General features: G+C 37.6%; 1 protein-coding gene across 1 annotated transcript in view; it reads right to left on the reverse strand.

The window, feature by feature from the left end:
* LOC131546034 (ERC protein 2) overlaps positions 1-26,313 on the reverse strand; it is a 96,565-nt gene that overhangs the window by 47,336 nt on the left and 22,916 nt on the right. The window contains exons 6-10 of the mRNA XM_058785331.1: positions 21,851-21,988; positions 16,374-16,460; positions 7,551-7,744; positions 6,276-6,354; positions 5,497-5,657 (exon numbers count right to left, since the gene is read on the reverse strand). Of these exons, the coding sequence (XP_058641314.1) occupies positions 5,497-5,657; positions 6,276-6,354; positions 7,551-7,744; positions 16,374-16,460; positions 21,851-21,988 (659 nt within the window). The remainder of the gene's footprint in view (positions 1-5,496; positions 5,658-6,275; positions 6,355-7,550; positions 7,745-16,373; positions 16,461-21,850; positions 21,989-26,313) is intronic.

Here is a 26,313-nt window from a genome sequence, read left to right on the forward strand (position 1 = left end):
ATTGTTCTTTTGCTGATTTTGATTGCTTCCATTGTCCTCATTTGTAAGTCGCTTTGGATAAAAGCGTCTGCTAAATACTTAATGTAAATTTAAATGTAAATGTAAATATAATTCAGAATCCACAGTAGTGTTAATTTTGTTAACGAAGACTATGGCGAAAAATGTTCGTTGACGAGCTGTTTTCTGATGACGAGACGAAGACTCAACATGCAATTTCGTTGACAAAATAAGATGAGACTAAAATGTATTCAAAAAAATGAAAAACTTTACCAAAAAATGTATTTTTATTTTCGTCAAAAAAGGAGACAAAATGTTATTGCAAACTGCTCTACGTGCCTCTACTATGCAAGCTTTTTTTCATGTGTGCAGTTGCCAGATATCCAGAGTTCAATCCCTGAATCAGAACATCGCTGTTACACGAATACACTTTCTGCCCGGTGTTTTGCTAATTTTAAGCAATCTGGCAACCATGTGCATGCGTTTGCTCCTTATTGCAGAAGCGCCACAGACGATGATCTGAAAACACCGACAAACAAGCTGGAGTTTAGCGATCTAAATGAAAGCATCACTCAGCCGGTCTGTGTTCTATCATGAGATCTCGACTATATTGTTTGCGATTGTGATTGCTGAATAAATGCACTAACTCAACCGCTGTTGTTTTAATAGAGAAATAGGCTATTGTCATTTGGAATTAGTAGAATTACTAGGAATTTCACTGTTATAATATTTTTCGTTTGTTTTACCAGTTTTCATAATGTAGACAGAGAGATTGCATAAGTCTTTGGTAATAATTTATATAATAAAAAGCCTATAATAAATCAGTACACTAGATGAGGTAAAATACACCATGTAGCCTATATGTCCACATTCTATTGATTTTTGCTTACTGGTGAAAGTGCAATACCTGAAATGCAGAAGTAAATTTCTCAAATGACGACAACCATTACGATCAAGGCCATATTAACCATTGGGCTAGGCGGGGCTGAAGCCCGGGGCCCGAGCAAGGAGGGAACCCGTGATTGGCTGTGGAGTATATTGACTGGCCATGTGTAGCACCGATCGCCAAAGCCCCACGCCCCCCTCTTAGCGCTATTATTTAGTGGAGCTTTTCAGTAAATTCCATTCATTACCATTAAAGATTGAAACGTAACATCTAAATTTGGTTTACCAGTCAAATGAGCCTGGTCTCATGAAAATGCATATTAATTGTACACCAAATAAAAACGAAAACCCGTGGTATTGATATGCAAACATGGACTTTGGCGTATATATGATACAAACGCGTTTGGCGTGCATATAATACAGAGTTTTCACGTGCATATGATACAAAATTTGTTGGCATGCATATGATACGCAGTATATGCTATACCCAACGCATAGCATATACACGACAAAGTCCATTTTTGCGTATCAATATCACGGGCTTTCATTTTTATTTGGCGTACTATTTATACGCACTTTCATGAGATCGGGTTGGTCAAATGCATTTATTTAACTATGTGCACATATCAATCAGGTGATCACTGCCTGCCCTATATGTCCGCATTCACCTCCACTCTTCCCTCCGATCTGGAAATGGTCGTACAAAGAACAATATTCGATAAGTAGAAATGTCAGCAATTCTGAGAGAGAGGGGCTCAATAAATAAAAAATCTTAAAAGACAAACAACAGAGAAAACAAATTAGTCAGTAAAATCCCCAGCTATCAGGTTATTTTACTAAAGCTGAAGGAGTGGAAGTTGTTGGAACAGCGAGTAGACCGCGCACATGGAGCAGAAAAAAACACAGTGTCATCATCCCCACAGATTTTAGGTTAGTTTGATTATTAACTTGATGGATGTCTATTGCTTTTTGTGTTTGAACAAAGTCTACATATTCGCTTAAGGGTGGGGAGAAAATCCGGTAGAAAGCCTATCAATCATTTTGCGCGTCACGACGTAGGCTAAGCTTATCATTTAAACACATTTTAAGCAAGTAAAATCAAATGGTTTTAAACTTTTCATGGACATTAAGCAGCGGGGCAGAATTCATTCTGGTAAATGTGCGCGTTAAGATGGGTTCAGATACATGATAGCGCACATGCTCATATAGTCATCGTATACTTACCCTCAAATTGTTCTAAACCCATATGAATTTCTTTGTTCTCCTCAACATAAGATATTTTGAAGAATGATCATAACCAGCTTCTGCTCCCCATTGATTAAAATAGTGTTTGTTTGTTATTTTTTTCATACTATGGAAGCCATGGGGGCCCAGCAACTGTTTGGTTACCAGTATTGTTCCAAATATATTATTTTGTGTTCAACAGCAGAAGGAAACTCATAAAGCGTTAGAACAACAACAGAATTTTAATTTTTGGGTGAACTATTCCTCTAAAGCAACCTAATATAGCTGCTGTTAATAATGCAAATCAAACATCAGAAAGAAAATCATTTACTGTCCTTGACTGAATCACTTTTGTAAAATAAATAAGAATTAATTTATACATTAAAAATTATGCAAAAAAAAAAAAAAAAACTGCTGCTGGGGTGTAAAAAGTCCATAAATCGGCGCTCTTTGGGTGTGGGAATCTTTTGTATAATCAAAATACTCATAAATCTAAGGCACTCGAGTAGTGTGAAAAAAATAAAAAGCCTTTATTCACACGACTTTAGAATTTAAAAAACAACACATTTTGCACCGATGCGTAATTTCAGTGCATCGAGAATTTTAATTTATTAAGCTATTTAATAAATTAAAAGTCCAGTCCATTCCATTCCATATATATATATATATATATATATATATATATATATATATATATATATACATACAGGTGCATCTCAATGAATTAGAATGTCGTGGAAAAGTTCATTTATTTCAGTAATTCAACTCAAATTGTGAAACTCGTATATTAAATAAATTCAATGCACACAGACTGAAGTCTTTGGTTCTTTTAATTGTGATGATTTTGGCTCACATTTAACAAAAACCTCAACAAATTAGAATACTTCATAAGACCAATAATAAAAAAAACATTTTTAATGAATTGTTGGCCTTCTGGAAAGTATGTTCATTTACTGTACATGTACTCAATACTTGGTAGGGGCTCCTTTCGCTTTAATTACTGCCTCAATTCGGCGTGGCATGGAGGTGATCAGTTTGTGGCACTGCTGAGGTGGTATGGAAGCCCAGGTTTCTTTGACAGTGGCCTTCAGCTCATCTGCATTTTTTTGGTCTCTTGTTTCTCATTTTCCTCTTGACAATACCCCATAGATTCTCTATAGGGTTCAGGTCTGGTGAGTTTGCTGGGCAGTCAAGCACACCAACACCATGGTCATTTAACCAATTTTTGGTGCTTTTGGCAGTGTGGGCAGGTGCCAAATCCTGCTGGAAAATGGAATCAGCATCTTTAAAAAGCTGGTCAGCAGAAGGAAGCATGAAGTGCTCCAAAATTTCTTGGTAAACGGGTGCAGTGACTTTCAAAAAACACAATGGACCAACACCAGCAGATGACATTGCACCCCAAATCATCTCAGACTGTGGAAACTTAACACTGGACTTCAAGCAACTTGGGCTATGAGCTTCTCCACCCTTCCTCCAGACTATAGGACCTTGGTTTCCAAATGAAATACAAAACTTGCTCTCATCTGAAAAGAGGACTTTGGACCACTGGGCAACAGTCCAGTTATTCTTCTCCTTAGCTGAGGTAAGACGCCTCTGACGTTGTCTGTGGTTCAGGAGTGGCTTAACAAGAGGAATACGACAACTGTAGCCAAATTCCTCGACACGTCTGTGTGTGGTGGCTCTTGATGCCTTGACCCCAGCCTCAGTCCATTCCTTGTGAAGTTCACCCAAATACTTGAATCGATTTTGCTTGACAATCCTCATAAGGCTGCGGTTCTCTCGGTTGGTTGTGCATCTTTTTCTTCCACACTTTTTCCTTCCACTCAACTTTCTGTTAACATGCTTGGATACAGCACTCTGTGAACAGCCAGCTTCTTTGGCAATGAATGTTTGTGGCTTACCCTCCTTGTGAAGGGTGTCAATGATTGTCTTCTGGACAACTGTCAGATCAGCAGTCTTCCCCATGATTGTGTAGCCTAGTGAACCAAACTGAGAGACCATTTTGAAGGCTCAGGAAACCTTTGCAGGTGTTTTGAGTTGATAAGCTGATTGGCATGTCACCATGACAGATACAAACGGTGAAATGCTTGCTTTAATCTGCTCTAGACGTTTTTGTTGTTTTGTGTAAAATGGCTTGATAGTATAAATGTGTGTACTGTAACAACATGTTTAGGTAGCAAGCGTGCCAAACTCTGACATGCCTCTGCACGAATGTTATGTTTGTGATGCTACAGTTTGTCATTTAAGTACACAGAGGTTTATAAATATGTTTGATGTGTGCTTTTCTGACACCTCAGCTGTGCCCACAACTGCACAATACATGTCTCTCCGTGAGAATGAACAATCAGAGTGAGTCTCCTCCCTGTATCTAATATACACATAACACACACACAAAGCCATTGTCTCTTCACACGTCTAACTCAACCGTGGTAAGCCCAAAATGCCACTCATTCAGAAACACACACCCCAGTACCTATACACTCAGTACAAACACACACAATATGACGTAAAAAGTGTTACGAGAGACAAAAACACCTGCACGCAAACCTTTGATGTCCACAGATCTACACTTTGAGGTTTGGATTCTATTCTGTGTATATGAATTACTCCTGTATGCAGATGAAAGAGTAGTCATTTTACACATTTCTAGCATATTTATAATATATTCTAATATATTTAACAAAATTAAAGCATTGTTTTTTTCTTGTCACATATTCAGATACAGACAATCTATATAGACAAACTATACTAAATGAAAAAGCATGTTTCCTTGACATTGCTATAAAAGTACACATTCCTTCAGCCTCTGACGTCTGTCTGCTCATGCAATTTAATCCCCCTCACACAAAATGTGAAAAGTCAGTTAGTCTTCATTTACACTCCAAGACTTCATGGACAGATTATTTTGTCAAATCAGACTTTTTCATCTTGCTGTTGCTGCAATTATGAATGTGTTAAAAATGAACCATTTATTAAAATTGTGTATGGGGTACTACACCCACTACACTCTTGCAAAAACTCCCATTATATTAAAAAAGCTGTCCTCACTGCACAATAAATCTCTCATTTACATCATGCCTTCATTCTGTCAGTTATAATGAGAGGATTTGTGAGTGTGCAGAACTCAGTGACCTCATGCAGAATAAAAAAAAAACAATGGATTCTGATTAACTTATGGTGCCATCATGTCACTTGGAGCTGTTCACATCCTTGGACTCGGAATTATGTGTCTATGGATAGGGTGTTCACAAAAGGTGTTCACAAAAATACCCATAGTGGTTTTTGAAAGCAGCTGTCTATCAAATGTATCTCTAGTATTTAGAAGAAAGATTAAAAAACAAATGAAATAATATCAAAAACGGGTCAGTGAAAGTTTGTGTTCATACTCACTTTAACTGCAGGATCTCTGTTAGCTGTTTACTGTGATCAGCTCGTATCCTGCTCATCTCATTGTCACGTTCAGACAGAGCATTCTGCGTAGACGACAACTGTTGTCTTGTAGCGTCTAACTCTTTTCTGGTTTTGTCTAGAGCCGACATCAAATCGTCCAACTAGGAGTAAAAACTGAGTTTTAACTATGAGTAAAATTATATAAACACAGTGTGTACTTATCATGCAATATTCATGTATATCCTTTTTATCTTCCATTTTCTCTTTATATTCTAAATTACAAACACAGTCTGAACTATTCCCACATTAACAACTGTACTTTTCACATTTTTATTCAAGACATTGAGTGATCAGGGTAGGCTGGAAAATGTAAGTGACCCATTGTGCTACGACTTCTCCAAAAGTGTATTGGAGTAAATTAAGGAGATGGGAGTGTCCCTTAAATCAAGGGTGTCAAACTCAATTCCTGGAGGGCTACAGCCCTGCAGAGTTTAGCTCCAACCCTAATTAAACACACCTTATCCAACTAATCAAGTCCTTCAGGCTCAATTGAAAACTACATGGTTTGTGTGTTGGAGCAGGGTTGGAACTAAACTCTGCAGGGCTGCGGTACTCCAGGAATTGAGTTTGACACCTCTGCCTTAAATAAAGGCACACAAAGCTTAGTTACTGACAAATCTGGTTTTCTTAAAAAAGACTGGTCAGTGTGAACAATGCTTCAATCCAAAAGCTTAAAATGCAATACAGAAATTCACAAACTTGGAAAATGCTTGTCTTACCTGTCTTGAAGTATTGGGACTCATTTCTCCAGCTTGGCCTGGATTCACAGACTGCTTTTGGTTCTGTTCCTTCACTTGTCTGCAACACAGAATATTTGAATGATTGCACAGAAAGGTGTTCGCCATCACATTATAAGTCCTCTTTGGCAGAGCGCTTACGTGAGCAGTTATAACTGATGTTGTGTGGGTCTGACCATTCATGTCTGTCACTGCAACTACAAGTACATTTGGGGGGTCAGGTGCCCAAAGAAATCTGAAAGAACTATTAGCTTATACGATTCCAGATAAAGGTGCAGCTGATTATGCATAGATCAACTGTGTAGTCAATCTTTAATAAACATTTTAGCCACAAATTTCTTAAGACATTTTGAGAAATATGAATATATGTAATGTTGATTATTGATGCCCTTTGACAGCAAAGGTTTCTCATTGAAAGCAATGGGCAACAACAGTGGGTGATATCGGTAAACAGAAACAGATGCTTTTGTCATCTGTATATTAACACGCAGAGCTGTCGGAGATGTGACAACAGTGGATGCTTTGGGAGTGAGAACGGCTTGGAAGCTAACTGACCTCCTCACCTGACCTGTATGTATGTATATACTGTATATTTGTTTGAATTATGTCTTTTCAGAAATCCAAAAGGAAAGAAAGCCGGGGATAGTAACACTTGTAACATCTGTAATGCTAGTGATATATAATGCTACAGTATGTAATTTAAAAACAATTTCCCCTGCTGATGTCACAATGTACCCAACTATGGGGGTTATAACTATGAATTATAACACCTTAAGAAAACACGTACATGAATATATTTTGTTATTTTCTCAATCACATATTAAATGATAATCCAGGATTTTATGCTTTACTTTTGTAAATCTTTTAGATTTTTACTTTGTTATACTTCATCACTGTTACCTCATGTAACATGTACCCTGTGTACCTAAAAACTAGGCTCATACTAGGCTCGTTTCATAAGAAGTTAATTTAATTTGTGTATTATATTCCAACTTTCTATGATTTTCTTTCTCATTAATTATATTGTCTTGTTATTTTTGGAGCTTGTTATAGTAATAATAATAATAATTATAATTATTATTACTATTATTAATGATAATAATAATAAATGTGTACAACTGAAGAAAGACATAATGACATTTAAATTACATTTTGACAGTTTAGCCTCGGGTAGACAAATGAAATTCTCAAAAACTTGCTAAATATGTGCTAGAGTGAAATTACCCTATGAAAGATTCTTTAATAGTTGGCATATACCTCTCCAGCTCAATGATTCTCTTGTCCTGCTCAAGACGTTGAGACTGCAGCTCCCGCAAAAGAGCCAGCAATCTCTGGACTTCAGCATTAGACTTCTCCACTTCCTCTTTATGATGGACAGCTTCTGTTTGGACAACCTGCAGTTGCCCTGACAGCTCAGGGTTCCAGCGAGCAATGTGTTCAGCTTCACACGCCTCAAAAAAATAAAATAAAAAAAACACAGGGTCAACAAGGTTTATATACTTACAGTATATCATGGTAAATGTATACATGCGTTCTAAAAACCACCACATTAAAGAAGCTGTGCAGGTAAACTTCGCACTTGTGACCGACACTAAAGGCTGTGGTCTTTAGTGTTCTTGTTAGCATACCTATCTCCCATAATAGTTTACGGTGGTTTGAATTCAATAGATTCCTAAATGCCACTTAAAATGTGTTTCCAAAAATGGATTATAATGTTGCAACCTTCTCAAAGATAGGGGAAGAAATATTCTGAACATTACAATGTCCAGAGGGTTAATGAAGCATGACGTTTCAATCAAGCCAAAGCCAAGACACACCATGCATGAATTTTTAACGCCGATTTAGAGTACTTGAAAGTTCTCTTTCAAAAAATTCCTCGGTATCTCACTATGGGAAACACTTCAAGCATGATAGACTGTGGAAGTACCAATTACACCACATCTTATCAAAGGGGAAATCAATCACAGCTCATTACCAGGAGCCCAACCCCTCCCTTTACATATTGCTGTGATTTCTGAAACGGCATTCTTGATCTTCCCCGTGAACTTTTCTTCAGTACGTAAGCTCCGGTGTACCATTAAGGTTGATGTTGCCGAATGCAGGGCAGCTAGAATCTATTGTGGATTTATCTGTTTGTCACTGAGTTTTTCTATTTTGCTTTTAATTCCGTGGTCTCCTAACATAGCTAACGTGTCAAGGCGAGCTACATTTCTGACCAGCTCACCATGTCTAAGATGCCCCTCTCACTCATATCTTGCAACATGTGGATTCATGATATCCAGTAGGGATTCGCATCCAATGTGTATTGCATGCATGGCAAACATGATCAGGCTGCACTGGTGGATGCAGAAAGTTGTGCACATGTAACCCCCTGGGTCCTACTCGCACCCGCTCCGAGTGGGATTCAAACTTGGGTCACCAGCATGGGAGGCGGGCCCACTAACAAGGAAGCTCCTTCTCCCTCTCCTCTCAGGTTCCTTCTTTGTTGAGGGACATTATGTATGCTTATGGATTCCTTCAGCTGTTAGCGGAAGGCGACGAGGTGAAGGGAGATGATATGAGGAGGTGTTAGCTTGCCTTCTCAGTGATGAACTGGATAATGAGGAGGATGACGCTATCCAGTCTGCAGCCCAAGCATCCAGACCCATGAGCATGCAGAGTGGTGACTTGGCGCCCCGCAAAAAAGACAATGTGGTGTATGAATGAAAAGTTGGTTCCAAATTGTGGTTAGGCCAGTTCTGCTTCCCCTCAACACATAATGTTCAGTGTACCACAAGTTCAAGTGCAAAAACCTCAGCCACCAGAAGGATGTGGTCTGATAAGTTCCAGCACAAGTTCTCAAGAGTGTTGTAACAAAGCACTTCAGCCCCTGGGTTGAAAGCAAATAATAAAGAATCTCTGTCGCATCCAGGCTCAATGGCAAGGGCGCAGGGAGACTAAATCAAAATAGCAGTGAAATAAGGGTTACAGGCTTCAGTTTGCTGTTAACCCCCCTCTATGAACCCCCACAATGGGTTCACAGCATCTGTGGTGATAAGGGATTCAGCTCAGGTAGTAGAAGAAGAAATATCCTCCCTTTTAATAGCTTATTCTTTAGCGTGGACCTTGTTCTTAAAACACAAAATGACCAATAAAAAAGTGTCAAGCACCAAAACAGCCCATATTAAATCTATAAGTTGTCTTAATTGAAAAATACTTATTTTCATTTATACTAATGTATACTTGTCCCGTATTTTCCTTTTCTGAAGTTGGCAACCCTAACAGAGATCCTCTCGTCTCATCTCAGGAATCTGCAGATTCCATCTCAGGAGATACAGTAGGGGATCTGTAGATATTTGCCTCATAGGAGTTTTAACTATGAGTAAAATTATATGAACACAGTGTATTTATCATGCAATATTCATGTATATCCTTTTTATCTTCCATTTTCTCCTTATATTCTAAATTACAAACACAGTCTGAACTATTCACACATAAACAACTGTACTTTTCAAATGTTTATTCAAGACATTGAGTGATCAGGGTAGGCTGGAAAATGTAAGTGACCCGTTGTGCTACGACTTCTCCAAAAGTTTATTGGAGTAAATTAAGGAGATGGGAGTGTCCCTTAAATCAAGGGTGTCAAACTCAATTCCTGGAGGGCTACAGCCCTGCAGAGTTTAGCTCCAACCCTAATTAAACACACCCGATCCAACTAATCAAGTCCTTCAGGCTCAATTGAAAACTACATGGTTTGTGTGTTGGAACAGGGTTGGAACTAAACTCTGCAGGGCTGCGGCACTCCAGGAATTGAGTTTGACACCCCTGCCTTAAATAAGGGCACACAAAGCTTAGTTACTGACAAATCTGGTTTTCTGAAAAATAATTGAAAAATACTTATTTTCATGTATACAGGTGCATCTCAATAAGTTAGAATGTCATGGAAAAGTTCATTTATTTCAGTAATTTAACTCAAATTGTGAAACTCGTGTATTAAATAAATTCAATGCACACAGACTGAAATAGTTTAAGTCTTTGGTTCTTTTAATTGTATTGATTTTGGCTCAGATTTAACAAAAACCCACCAATTCACTATCTCAACAAATTAGAATATTTCATAAGACCAATAAAAAAACATTTTTAGTGAATTGTTGGCCTTCTGGAAAGTATGCTCATTTACTGTATATGTACTCAATACTTGGTAGGGGCTCCTTTTGCTTTAATTACTGCCTCAGTTCGGCGTGGCATGGAGGTGATCAGTTTGTGGCACTGTTGAGGTGGTATGGAAGCCCAGGTTGCTTTGATAGCGGCCTTCAGGTCATCTGCATTGTTAGATCTGGTGTCTCTCATCTTCCTCTTGACAATAACCCATAGATTCTCTATGGGGTTCAGGTCAGGCAAGTTTGCTGGCCAGTCAAGGACACCAACACCATGGTCATTGAACCAGCTTTTGGTACCTTTGGCAGTGTGAGCTGGTGCCAAGTCCTGCTGGAAAATGAAATCAGCATCTCCATAAAGCTTGTCAGCAGAAGGAAGCATGAAGTGCTCTAAAATTTCCTGGTAGATGGCTGCGTTGACTGTGGACTTCAGAAAACACAGTGGACCAACACCAGCAGATGACATGGCAGACCAAATCATCACTGACTGTGGAAACTTCACACTGGACTTCAAGCAACATGGATTCTGTGCCTCTCCACTCTTCGTCCAGACTCTGGGACCTTGATTTCCAAATGAAATGCAAAATTTACTTTCATCTGAAAAGAGGACTTTGGACCACTGAGGAACAGTCCAGGTTCTTTTTCTCCACAGCCCAGGTAAGACGCTTCTGACGTTGTCTCTGCTTCAGAAGTGGCTTGGTAGCCCTTTTCCTGAAGAAATCTGAGCGTGGTGACTCTTGATGCACTGACTCCAGCTTCAGTTCACTCCTTGTGAAGCTCTCACAAGTGTTTGAATCAGCTTTGCTTGACAGTATTCTCAAGCTTGCAGTTATCACTGTTGCTTGTGCACCTTTTCCTACCCAAATTCTTCCTTCCAGTCAACTTTGCATTTAATATGCTTTGATTCAGCACTCTGTGAACAGCCACACCTTTCAGTAATGACCCTCTGTGACTTACCCTCTTTGTGGAGGGCGTCAATGTTCGTCTTCTGGACCATTGCCAAGTCAGCAGTCTTCTCCATTATTGTGGTTTCAAAGAAGAAGAGATTCCCGGAATTTATACTTTAGGGATGGTCATTTATTGAAACTCAAATATAAATATTCTAATATTTTGAGATACTGATTTTTGACTTTCATGAGCTGTAAGCGCTAATCATCAAAATTAAAACAAAAAAACTTTTGAAATGTTTTACTTTACATGCAATGAATCTAAAATATATGAAAGTTTGACCTTTTTGAAATAACGTACATGAAAAAATGAACTTTTTCACGACATTCTAATTTATTGAGATGCACCTGTACTAATGTATACTTGTCCCGTATTTTCCTTTTTTGAAGTTGGCAACCCTAACAGAGATGCTCACGTCTCATCTCAGGAATCTGCTGATTCCATCTTAGGAGATACAGTAGGGGATCTGTAGATATTTGCCTCATAGGCAAACGCAAAGTGTCCACTATATTTCTCTCACAAGGACGAAAATGTGCCTTTGGGTGTGGATGCGTTAACGTACCCATGGCCAACATGTTGCTTTTTGCATTGCCACCGCTTGGTCTAACTTCACCGATCCTAGACAGAGTGAGAGAAGTAAGAGAAGAGGGTTATCTCTCCTTCTGATAGCCTATATAGGCTTATATAGAAATCCTCTCATATTTTTCTTTACAAATCCTCACTTTGTGCTTCTAATTCGTGACCGGCGTTTTGTTCTCTCTCCGCATTCATCGTTCATGTTCTACGTCATCCGCCTGCACGGCTTCCGCGTACCACAGTCAGCGGAAGTGAGAAAAAAAGTGTTTATTACGTTTGAAATATGGATATTTATCTTACAAAAACACATGGATTCGCTAGAGGAGACCTTTATTCACCCCGCGGAGCCATGTGAGGGACGTTTTATTACAGATGTCTGCACTTTGTTTCACGTCTTCTGAACTGTTGACAGCAAACACCCGCTTACCCTATTGAATGGCTTGGAGGGGCCAGGACAATTTTTAACATAACTCCGATTGGATTCGTCTGAAAGAAGAAAGTCACATACACCTAGGATGCTTTGAGGGCGAGTAAAACACAGGCCAGTTATCTTTTTTGGGTGAACAAACCCTTTATGCTTTTATCTTTGAAAACAGTCTTACTATTTGCTCTAGTTTCAGCTAAGCGGGTTGGTGAGTTACATTCTTTGTTGATTCATCAAGCATAGCTGAATTTTAGTTGGGTTGGCAGTGAGGTTACACTGCTGCTTAACCCAGCTTTCATTCCTGAGGTCAGTGATTCAGCTTATAATTTGCACTACCTTTTAACCTCCTCCGTTTTCTTCAGAGGAGGAGAATAAACTGCACATTTTGCATCCTGTATGAGTGCTACGCTATTATGTAAACAAGACACAATCATTCAGGAAGAATGATCAGTTATTAGTTTCATCGACCATACAATGTGAGGGTAAACCAATCTCATCTGAGCACCTTTCCCCTAGGATGGCGGAGACTATTGAGCTATTGAGTTGACTTAAACAGCTATGGGACCGCACCAGCGCATTCACCGACCCCAGAGGGTTAATTCCCTGGTCGGCTTAAAGGGATACTCCACCCCAAAATGAAAATTTTGTCATTAATCACTCACCCCCATGTTGTTCCAAACCTGTAAAAGCTTCGTTCAACTTCGGAACACAATTTAAGATATTTTAGACGAACGGAACACAATTTAAGATATTTTAGATGAAAACCGGGAGGCTTGTGACTGTTGACTGCATAGTAAATTGCACTGTCAAGGTCCATAAAAGTATGAAAGACATCGTCAAAATCCATCTGCCATCAGACATGCAATCTGAATTTTATGATGCGGTGAGAACACTTTTTGCGCGCAAAGAAAACAAAATATTGACTTTGTTCGAGGCCAGCGTATTCCTAGATATGTAGACGTTCGCAGGTCACGGCGTTTACTTCGTGCGTCATCTGAGGCATGCTTGCGTCGTGAACTCATGAACGTGCTTGCAGGAAGTGTCATGGAGGAGAAGAAAAAGTTGAACAAAGTCGATATTTTGTTTTCTTTGTGCACAAAAAGTGTTCTCGTTGCATCATAAAATTCAGATTGCACTTCTGATGGCAGATGGACTATTTTCACAATGTCTTTCATACTTTTCTGGGCCTTGACAGTGCAGTTTACTATGCAGTCAATGGGACAGTCACAAGCCTCCAGGTTTTCATCTAAAATATCTTATATTGTGTTCTGAAAACCAAAGAAGCTTTTACGGGTTTGGAACAACATGGGGGTAAGTGATTAATGACAAAATTTTCATTTTGGGGTGGAGTATCCCTTTAAGAGCTCATTCTACAAGAGGTATGGCTACCTCTTGGGCATTGTTTAAGTGGATTTCAGTGGGAGATACATAATAAGATATCTCACCAAGCTTCCCTGCTTGCATTACATGGAGGAAGAGCATGCTTAGAAGCTGGGATCACAGCAATATATATATACATACATACACTGTATCATAATCATAATCATGTAATGTGTGTTATCAAAGATGCCAACTGATGAGTCATTCATGCCTGAGTCATACCTGCTGGTGACATAGTCCTGCAGTGTGAAATGTGTTTTAAATGGAAATGACATTGGCGACGATGCCAATGAGCGAATGAGAGAGCATGATACAGGGCAATGGAAAGTTCAGGGGGTGGAGTCATAGATCTGCAACAAAATATCAGCATGCATTGCCCTCCTTCAGCATACATCTCTCCTTCATAGTCTTTTTCTTTTTTTCTGCTTGATCTGTCTGCAGGCTTCAATACTGTGAACCACCAGATCCGTCTATCCACTTTCTCTGTCTTGGGCATCACAGGTACGGTACTTTGGTGGATCCAGTCTAACCTCACAGGCAGATCTTTCAGGGTTTCATGGAGAGATGGGGTGTCTTAATCGCATCAGCTAATCGCTGGAGTTCCTCAAGATTCAGTGCTCATTCCTCTTCCTCTTCTTTTTTCCATTTACTCAACCTCACTGGGCATGATCATAAAGGAAAATGGCTTCTCCTACCACTGCTATGCAGATGATGCACAGCTCTATCTTTCACTTCAACTTCTTTCATTTGATTCCACTGGCTCAACCTATATTTCAGACATGTTTCAGACATCTCTGCTTGGATGAAGGACCATCTGCAGCTCAACTTTGCAAAGACTGAGCTCAAAAGCATCACATCCTTCAAACAACAGCTGAAGACACCTCTTTTGCAAACACTTAAGCACTCCACACTCTAAAAAATAAAGCACTTACACACACAACATTTCTTCTCTGCATTTCTCCTCTTATCTAGCTTGGTTTCTAATCTTGTTGTCTAATAAACCTAGTATTGTGCATTATGACTGTTGTTGACTCTTTGACAAATTCCTTTGTTCCTCTTTTGTAAATTGCTTTGGATAAAAGTGTCTGCCAAATAGATAAATGGAAAAATGGAAATGGAAATACTACATTTTTTATCTAGTGATTTTTTTTTACATGATCTTACTCATAACTGTGACAAAACAAATGCCAGTACAGTAAATATGCAGAGGCCTGTGGGCTATAACAGATTATTTTCATTGGATTTTGTTAATCAGTGCTTCAAGCATCCTGATACTGTTATTACGCTGTAATGTCTCAGGATTGTTTATGACTACTTCTCTTGGGAAAGCACCACTATACGTGGCACCATGTCAAAAAGCAAGAAGGTATAATTTTCCTAGATTGATGTCTGTATGCTCAAGAGAACATAAAAGAAAACATTCTAATAAACTTTGATTGCCTAACAGATTGTCACAGCATGATGAACAATAAGGACAGATTGTGCAAAGGGAAGATGAGGACATCTATAAAGTATATTTATTCTCTCTCCCTCTTTCACTCTCTGTCTTTCAAAGACTATTGGAATTGAGTTTTACTAAAGCAAGGCTAAGAACTACTGAAGGTAATATTAAGCGCACCAAGGGACTGTGATACTGAGGAGTCCTTAAAGATGAATTGCACCCACAGAGAGTATTATTTAAATACCAAGTTCTGTCATGAAACTCTAGATGGTGCAGGCTGATGGGTCATTAACGCAAACTGATGATATTCACAACGTTAAACTACTTGGCACAGGCTGATTGGTTAATGTTACACACACAGCCAATGAGCTTAGGTTAGCATCGGGGCGGTTCTAGGCCCTTTTTAGGTGGGCAAAATCACAATGACTGTGTTGACGAGTATCCAAGTAAATGCAGTCGGATACGTCTTAAATAAACATAAACAGTTCCGAAAATATTGGATGTGTGTCAGTATAATGGATCCATGCATATCTTATATTAGGCTAATAATGTTAATCAAACAACAAAAGAAAAACATGAGAATCACTCACATAGTAACTCCTGTAACTTTAATAGGTAATTGTAATAAAGTTTTCATAAGCACAGTAAAATACTGTTTATTTAGGAAATTTGTATCATTGTATCTACCATGACCTGAAGAGCCCGGTCTCATGAAAATGCGTATAAATAGTATGCCAAATAAAAACGAAAACTCGTGGTACTGATATGCAACAAATGGAATTTGGCGTTCATATGATACGCACGTGTTTGGCGTGCATATAATACGCAGTTTTTGCGTGCATATTATACAAAATTTCTTGCCGTGCATATGATAAGCAGTTTTCACATACATATGATACGCATCTACTCCACAACCCTAATCCTACCCATCACGTAGCATATACACGCCAAAGTCCATTTTTGCGTATCAATACCATGAGTTTTTGTTTTTATTTGGCGTACTATTTATACGCACTTTCATGAGATCGGGTTGACCTGAACAACATGTTTGTGAGTGTCTGGATGTGTCAAACACAAACATTCTGACAGTGACATTTAGAAAGCTGCAAATGAGCCTGCTGTGAAGTTTAATAACCATAAGGTTTAGATGTCCTCTGACATTTCTACTCACATACCTCTTTCTCTGAGAGACGCTCTTGTAGGGAGGCAAGTTGGCTTTTCAGTTCCTTATTTTCATTCTTATACATTTCTGCCTCTTCTATCTGTTGCAGAAGAGAAAGTAGTGGTTAGTCATTTATACATTGTAAATATTGTTTTGTTTTTTGTTCCACTTTTGGTTAAAAACAAAGAAGTTGAGAATGGTGCTCCATTCCTAGATTGTGGTAGTTTGAAATCTAGAACTGTCTAAATTAAAGCTACATCTACAATGATGTACTAAAAACCTAAACGTTTTTCCTTTGTGTTTTTGAAAGGTTTTGCATGCAGATAACAACTTTGTGAAAACAATCAGCATTCACATGGATACTGTATTATGCCTATAGCTATACAAAAAAAAAAAATCTGTTTTTGTAATGGTAATGGTATCATTTTCAGGTCCTCAAAATACTGTTGTCATGTAAATACCAAAACACATTAAAAGCTGTCCGTTATTAGTTGAAAACTGTGTTGTGTAGACAGCCCCTCAATGTGTCTCAATCTAAATGGTCAGTTTTTCGAGAAGGCATTGCAGCAGTTCTAGAGTCAGTAGATAATCAGGGCTTTGTGGAGACAACTTTTGAATAAATATACTTCAAAATAATGTTTAAATGTTACATCAGAAAGGTTTGTTCATTTGTGTATGCACTGTATGTATGTGTGGATTGTATGAATGACTATTACTGGAAATAAAATTGAAATGGTCCCAGTTTCTTAGCCTCATACATGTTCAATGATTACATAAAATAATATTTATATAAGAATATAACATTGTGTCTTAAGAGTTTTGCAAGAACTGCAGGTGGTCAGGCTGATGTCTTGTAGAGGGCAAGTGTGTTTTCTTTTTTTCTGTGATATATTCAGTGGATGGAGTTCAACTCTTAGCAAAAGTCAACGAATCCTCTAGTTTCTTAATAATGTTTGAGTTATATGTCAGATTACAGCTCTGATTTATTTAAATTGTGGTGAAAATGACCTGACATCAAAACCTAGTGAGAAAAAAGGCACAAAAAAAAAGAAAACAAAGAAAGCACTTAAGTCCTGGATCAGGATCTGAACCCCTGCCTTATAGACCCTTTTTGCACCGACGTCACGATTACGTCACCGCGCTAGCTGGAGGCAAAACAAAAACGGAAAACTGGAAGCGGCCCATTCAAACCAGCGCAAATTTATGGAAGGCCGTTGGGGCCAAAACGTGTGGTACTAACGCGTTAACACGTATTTACGCGTTAACACGCGATTTACAATTACATGTTAATGCATACCTAAATGGTAGATGCGCCAGGTGACGTAGGCTCAACGTAATCATTAGGTAAGCGTTCATTCACAATCTTATGAATAATTAAAATAAAACGAAGATGTGCATCAGCACATTAATATTCATAAAAAGGATTACAAGCTGTTATGACAGGCAGTGTCAACGTGACATCACCCTTTCGTTTTTTTTTATTATTCATGTTGTTGTGACCCAAGTACTACACTGAGCATATCGTGAGTTTACTTAAAGCAACCATCACGTGCCAGGGAGATTGATGGAAGAGCCAGGGGAAACATAGTCTCATGTTCTGTATTGTAATATTAAAATATATTTAATTTCCTTGTTGATACTACCTTCAGTGTATGATTTTACATTTTCACAAATTGTATTATTATATGTCAAATTATATTTCATCTGTCTGATTTCAGTTATTACTAATACAAGCCACTCTTGATTAATTTCTTTGCGTGTGTCCTTTGATTATTCACCATATCTATGCACCATATAATGGAGGACACATTCCTTGTCACATGTGGATCAAGGTAAGGGTTGGATGACTTGTTCAATTATTAAGTGAAGATACTTAATAGCTGTTAAATATCTCAATTAGTTGGTAACAAAAACATAACCAAAATATTACTTTTCCTGGGGCATTGGGGTTTAGTAATTATTGATTTATTACATGTAATTAGTGTATCCAATGTTATCAAGTAATTTTAAGGTATTAGATATATCTTTTTAATGTATTTCGAATTCTACCCAGTGGTGTGTCAGGTACTATAACCATCTGAGAAGGGGTGACAAAATATAGGACATGATAGCAACAAAAGACCTTATTTATATCTAAAACAGCGGCTCATTAACACAAGCTAATCTATGGTATACATCTCTCATTTGTTTTCATTACAAGTTTGAACACTATGAGGTCTTGAAGTCAACAGCACTGCCTGTTCCATCTTCAGCAAAAAACTGCTCTCAATTGCTAAGGTGTGTGTGTATTATATACAAGAAAAGAAGTGTTTCCAGCCATACACAAGTTTAGTTCCTAGATTGAAGTAGACTCAATACACGTGCTTTGATATTTTAAGTGAAGGAGACAACAGACTCCCTATGTACATTAACATTTACATACTTGCATATCATTGCTCTTTTGTTGATTTTCAGAGGTTGAACAGTTAGAATTTAAAAATACTTGAATACTAGTTGTGCTGTAACTATTATATGTAGTTGTAGCCTACTTATGCCTGAAAAGACATTAAATTAAAATTCATTAAAAACCACCAGTAGATGGTGCTAAAGCTCAATGCCAGCACAAAATGATGCGTTAACACGTAAATACGAGTTAACATGCGAATTACGCGTTAGCACGTAAATCGCGTGTTAACGTGTATTTACGTGTTAACGTATGGAAGGCCGTTGGGGCCAAAACGTGTGGTACTAACGCGTTAACACGTATTTACGCGTTAACACGTATTTACGCGTTAACACGCGATTTACGTGCTAACGTATGGAAGGCCGTTGGGGCCAAAACGTGTGGTACTAACGCGTTAACACGCGATTTACGTGCTAACGTATGGAAGGCCGTTGGGGCCAAAACGTGGGATTAACACGTTAACACGTAAATACGAGTTAACATGCGAATTCTGGCGTTAACACGCGATTTACGTGCTAACGTATGGAAGGCCGTTGGGGCCAAAACGTGTGGGATTAACACGTTAACACGTAAATACACTTTAACACGCGATTTACGTGCTAACGTATGGAAGGCCGTTGGGGCCAAAACGTGTGGTACTACATACTGCTGCCACCGCCAGACAAAAAACCGACGACAGCTGTGTTTAAACGAGTTAAAACGAGCGGACTGGACAGAAACTATCGTCAAAAATGCTTGCGTTTGCAGCGCACACTTCTTATCAGAAAAGGTTAAATAAAGTATTGTCTTTTGTTGTTATGGATTATGGTTTGTGTTACGCGTCTAAAGATTTCTAAAACAACAAACTGACGATTTATATGCTTAATCGTCTGTAATATACAGTACATTGTTGTGATTGATAGTGGCTGGACTTTCTAAGAACTTAGTAAGAAAGAATAATCAAACACAGAAAGTTCAAAATTAATTTCTGGAATTTTTATTTCTAGAAACTATTCACATCTTCCTTTAAATGTACTGTATGTAAAGTATTGTAAACTTAACTTACATAATTTACAGGATGTATATAGCCTACTTTAAAATAACTATTTGGCCATGATACATACATCTTCAAATAATATATCCATCACATTGAATGTTTAACTTACTTTTTGTATTTTGGCCCAGTTCACTCTCATGTCTCAACATTAGCTGTAAAAATAGTTGCCTGCTGAAATTGAAATATATGTACATCTTCATGACTAGATAGACACAGGTGAGTTTCTCTTTACTACTCGTTAGGTTTCTCTATATGCGACTCGAGTCACTCAATCGGAGGTAATCCTGTCAGATCGTCCATCCATGAGCATAGGGTCGGCAGATCTGATTTTGTCCGTTAAAGTTAACTTATTTAAATAACAATCATGGTCCTGCACAGTGAGTGACCTTATATGCAGGTAAAATCGGATTTTCTTCAGCCATTGTTTAAAAAACAAGGTAACAAACTTCATAGCTAGCATTAGTGAAGCGGTCAGTGGAATCTTTCTGCCTCCACCTAAGCCCTGCCCACAGAAAAACGTCACAATGTTTACTAACAGAAAAAGGGTCTATGGTGTCTGATGTTTATTTGTATGTTGTGCCATGGTCTGTCTGAATACTCGATTCTGATTGGCTGGCAGGTGTTGATTAAATTCGTTTAACTGCACAGGTAGTTCCAGGACAGTTTAATCACGTTCTATATTAATGCGCTTCCTATAAACATTGGTAACCATAGTAACATACAGTTACAGTTGAATAGTAATACAGATGAAAATAACCGTCATTTTTATAGTTTCGGTCATATATTGCAGCGCAAATATTATTAACATCTTTAATATGTGAATGCTGGGAAATGACCAGTGATGGGAATAACGGCGTTATAAATAAACGGCGTTACTAACGGCGTTATTTTTTTTCAGTAATGATAATCAAACGAATTACTGTTTCCCCGTTACAACGCCGTTACTGACAATAAAATGTGGCGTTACTATATTATATTATTAGAATTACATTTTTCAGTTCATCTGAATGGATGCGCAGTGTAGCTGTATTTGACGTACCGTAAACTCTAGTGTGAAGGCGAACAACTCGCCGTCGCTTTCTCTCACGTACACGCACGCAAAGAAAGATACAGAGCGAGAGAGTCTTTCGTAACATGCAGAAGTGACGCGCTACATGTAAACGATATTCTTTGTTGTATTTTCCTGTCAAAATAACGGAGTTCCTTTGGAATTCTTCAGCTTTTAAGAACTGCCGGGTTCTCTGGTAGTGGGCGGAACTAATGCGCAAACGACAATCTCATTGGCTGGCGCTCACCTATTATCGTCCCTGTTTTGATTTCAGCAAATCAATTTGAGCGAACGCAGACAACGTGATTAATATTCATGAACCCAGCAGCTCATTAATCCTTAGTGCGTTTTATATTGATGACAAATATGCATTCATACTTGGTTATTCTAATTACTAAAGTTCTATCATCATATAATATTAAATTATCATAATATTATATTATAATGCTTGACTGACTGATACTAAGTGTCAGTAGATAAATAGTGTAGATTAATGCACAATGTTTTATAATAATAATTTATTCTTTTTTGTGTCCATTTCATTAATTTAACATATTTAATATTGGGGGCATCCAAAGTTATTTGACATTTGAAAAAAAATTTTAAAAGTAACGTAATAGTTACTTTCCCTGGTAATTAGTTACTTTTATAATGATGTAACTCAGTTACTAACTCAGTTACTATTTGTGAGAAGTAACTAGTAACTATAACTAATTACTTTTTTAAAGTAACGTGCCCAACACTGGAAATGACCATGGCATAAACGGGGTAATCAACGGCTAGCTGTGCATTTAACGATTTGAATGCACTCCGCTGCGTGTCGGGTGGTTCTTCGCCTCCACGTCGTGCATTCAAATAGTTTAATGCACAGCTAGCCGTTGATTATCCCTTACATGTAACAACTGACAGTAAATAAATGAGCACACTGATGCTCTTTCTTGTTCTCTCATATATATTCAGCACCTTCTCAGAGAGAGCCTCTTCCAGTGTAATGAGAGCTGTGTCTGTGTTGCTGGTGTCGGCTTGCAGAGATGTCACTCTGTCCCCCAAACTGTCCAACTGTTTGTCTTTGTCTTTTAACTGCTCCTGCAGGTTCTCAGCCTGAGAGACATGGAGAAAAATTATCACTGTTAACAATAAATAGCTAAATATATGAAATCAATATTACAGCACCATGCAGGGCTGAATTCTAAAAAAAAGAAAAAAAAGAATGCTATCAATGCTACAAAAATTGCGATAGACATGGAATAATTGCACTGTCTCAAAACTGTCTCACTTTGAACATGCTGCTGCAAAATATATACAAAATAGATATAAATATTAATTCTCTCTTACCTGGCCTGCATTCCAGTCATTAACCCATAATGCATTACCAAAAAGCTACAAAAGCAATTTAGAAGAGCAGGATTAACTCCCTGTGATGGAGTGATGTCGTCACAGAGTCCAGGTTCCTCCAAACAATTAGCCGCCTCTATATTAGGCTCATTTTAGATCTAATTGACTACAACAAATTTATTATAGATAATAGTTTTATTCTATTTGTTGATATTTTATTTTTTTCTGATATTTATATCTGTATCTGGTTTGTGTTTAAATATTAAAAAATGTGTGTTATTCCCTATGAAAATACGTAATTATAATAACATACTTGGTATTCCAGTAAAGGAGATTGTAGACTATTTAGGTATTAAAGGGGTGGTTTACTGCTTTTTTTCTTTGCTTGATTGTGTTTATGGGGTGCAATATAACATGTCTTCGTGTTTCGTTTGTTAAAAACGCCTTATTTTTCATATATTTCACTTTTATTGTAAGCCGCTTTCTCCTCCGTCATTTGAACGACCGGTTGACTTCCTGATTCTCTGAAACCACTCCCTCAGAAACAGGCAATGGGCTCAGATTGGTCAGTTGGGCCGGTGTGTTGTGATTGGCTAAACTGCATACTGCACATTGTCCGGAAACGTCACGCCCATTCCCTTCACGGGCGAGAGCTGCATGTGCTCTGGTCAAATGTAAATAATGGTGTCAATATTGCCGTATCAGTTTGAGCCAGAATCAGACCCAGAAAGCGGTAATGAAGAGAGTCAAGCAGAACTTACGCAAGCACAGCTCTTACAAACGTTTCTGAATGGAAGTTTGCTGTTGTGATTACATATCAATTTTTGAAGTTTGTACACGTTTGTCTTATACACACAAAATAGCATCGAACTAACTGGCTACTAAAACCAAACAGCGTTGGCTTGTGTTTACATTCTTGATCAAATCGAAAAATTACGTCATAAAGTATACATGGAAAATACATTTACAAAATTAGTACATAATTACAAATTCGGGTCCAAAATGTTTGTACGCGTTTGTCAAAGACACACGAAATAGCATTTAACTAACTGGCTACTAAAGCCAGCGTTGGCGTTTGTTTACGTCCTTGATAAAACTAAAACATTACGTCTGAAATTATACATGCAAATACATTTCAAATTATGAAATCTTACTTAAAGGTTGTGGCCCAACAACTGCTGCCTCTGGTTTTAAAGTTGTAACTGCTCCATGTTTTAGTAATAGTTTCTGTGTGAATCCGGCATAGAACTCGTGTAGATTCTGGAAGCTGTCTTCCGTAAAATGCGCAGCACAGAGAGCTGAATGAATTAGGATTGTAATTGTCAGGAACATAATCAAACATAAATTTTAACTATTGTTGACGAACTACAGCATCCGTAGGAAGCCCGAACACAGAAGACCTGACAGCTGGGTGAAAATAACACCGTTTCGATGGCATGACTACAACTCTCCACTATAACTCTTTCTCTTCGACAAAGCCGCAGAACATGGCCTTGCCCCCTCTTTTGCATGTTCCGGAGGGAGGGGTTGATGCAAATTTATGGTTTTTACGTATGCAACCCGGGAAGTATCTCGTTGTAGTCCCATAGGAGTCGTTTTTGTAGGCATTAAACTTCCTGATTTTTAAAAGACGATATCTCTGCTTACGTTGAACTTTCAGCGCCTCAACTTTGCAGATACTGTTCATACACCAACAGCAACATTACACACTATTTAAAATGAAAAAAGTGAAATCGCAGTAAACCACCCCTTTAAGATAAGTAAATATAGAAGGAGAGAAATCATTTTAATTTTACACCAATTATACAGAAAATTAAACAAAAATTAAATTCTTGGTTAATGAGAGATCTGTCTATATATTATTATATCTATAATATAAAAGGAAGCATATTATTAGCCAAAACTGAAGGGTTGTCAGGTTTAGTGTATACGGCTCTTGCATTAGACATTCCACAATCGGTCATAAAAGAGGTGGATACTGTTTTGTTCAATTTCATCTGGAAGAACAGACCACATTATTTAAAAAAAATAAAATGTTGTGCAATCCAATTGAAGATGGTGGTCTTAATCCATTTGTTCCTAAATACACAGTTAGCAGTACTAAAGTCCATGACAAACTAGTTTAAGGAAACGGAAGCTTTCACACCTCAGCCAGGTATGAGACATAATCCTTATTATTCTTTTGTTTTTATTCAGCCATTATCAGCCTTTAAACTGGCAATAAAACGTTTACCAAGCCACATCACTTCAATCTCAGTATACATTTACCCAACTATTATCAAAAGTATTTCTAAATAAATACAACAAAACATTTCTTAGGACCTTACGTGAAGTATTATGACAAAATGCATTATGAAGAAGAATTGGACCTGTTCTGCAGCTGCATTAGAGCTAACATTAGCATCATGCTACATAAGACAATTTATGAGATTAATAGTACACTTTTACTCAGAACTCACTTCAAACCACCATCGAGTGTTTGTAATAACTTCCTTTTGCGATCACATGTGGAATTTGGTTGTTTACTGTTGTTAAAATATGCTATTTATAGCCTTTTATATGGCTGCACAAATTAGCATAGATGTACACATCTCAAGAAAATCACATACAAATATCCTATCGTAATCGTGTGTTTATTATCTTATATAATCTATAGTGGCTGTTGTCATGTTTATTTCTGCTGTGTAAAAGCCTTAACATGTGTGCTCTGCTGAAACTCACGTTGTTTGATATTACAACCGCCTCTCCGTTCTTAAGTTGCCAGGGATACATTCCAAGTATAATACACATTAGTAAAAGGATCTGTTTTGCACTTTGGGCGGCCGTGGTATATTATAAAAGTAGCCCAAAAAACCGCAACCCACGACTCTATCATTTTTCCCGCGACTGTATTTTCAAAATAGTCCACTTGTGCCGTTACCCTGGCAACACTGGTGATGTACCCTCGTCACACAATGATAGATAACCTTCTGCGCTGTGATGACGGGAAGAAGTTGGGGTCAAACCTTATCAAACAATTAATTTGTGATGAGAGCCATCCCAGTAGGCTTAACCCAGTTAATTAAAAGTCACCTCAAATTCAGTGAAGGCAACAGTGTTTATCCGGCTTTACGTTTGGGTGGTATTGATATTTTAGATCGGAAATGCAATAACAAACATATTCGCAAAATATTTCAGACAAAGAGAAAGATTACTCCAAGAGGGAAATTCTACTTGGGTTCCTTTATAACAAATATAAATTGGAGAAAGGCCTGGCTTTTGCCAAGTAAATTTTGTATATCTAACAAAGTAAAGGAGGTTCATTATAAAATCCTTGATAAAATTTATCCCGTTAATTTGTCTATTTCTAAATATTCTGATGTTGATGAGGTTTTGTTGAAGAGACAGCTTCCCATTTGTTTTTTGATTGTGGTGTTACCAACAAATTATGTGTTGACTTAAGCACCTATGTTTCTAACCTTACAAATGTGACTCATACCTTCGTCCTCAAAGATGTTATTTTTTATTATGAAAATCCAAAGCTACCTGTTGAATATGTTGTTAATTTTCTTATACTGAATGCAAAATTCTTCATTCATAAGCAAAAGTGGCTTAAATCTCCTTTGTCTCTCCCCCTCTTTCTTTCTGAATTTGATTCTTGTTTCATCTCTAAGACTGACAAATAACAAAAAGAGTGCCAAATTTTTTATGCACTATGACAGCTTTTCTAAAATGATGTAATTTTATTTTTGCACTTTTCTGTATAGATAATTTCATAATTTGATGTACGCAAATATATTCGTTTTTTTGTCTTTATTTTTATGTTTGTTCTTTGTAGGAATACATTCATGTCTTGTTTCCCTGTTCTTGTATATTTCTACAATTTTTGCAATTAAAAAACAAATTGATTAATTTGCGTTAAAAAAATATTAATAATAAAAATATTATTTTTAGATTAATCGCATGCCTTAACGCGTTAGCGTTGACACCCCTAATATAAAGTTATTCATTTGATTTACTCAGAGACAAGTAGTTGCAAAAAAAATTGAGTCATGGAGACTACATGCATCTTTTGTAACTTGAAACACTTATTTTATGATTGTGTATTTACC

Source organism: Onychostoma macrolepis, chromosome 08, assembly GCF_012432095.1.
Source record: "Onychostoma macrolepis isolate SWU-2019 chromosome 08, ASM1243209v1, whole genome shotgun sequence".
Taxonomy (NCBI): Eukaryota; Metazoa; Chordata; class Actinopteri; order Cypriniformes; family Cyprinidae; genus Onychostoma; species Onychostoma macrolepis.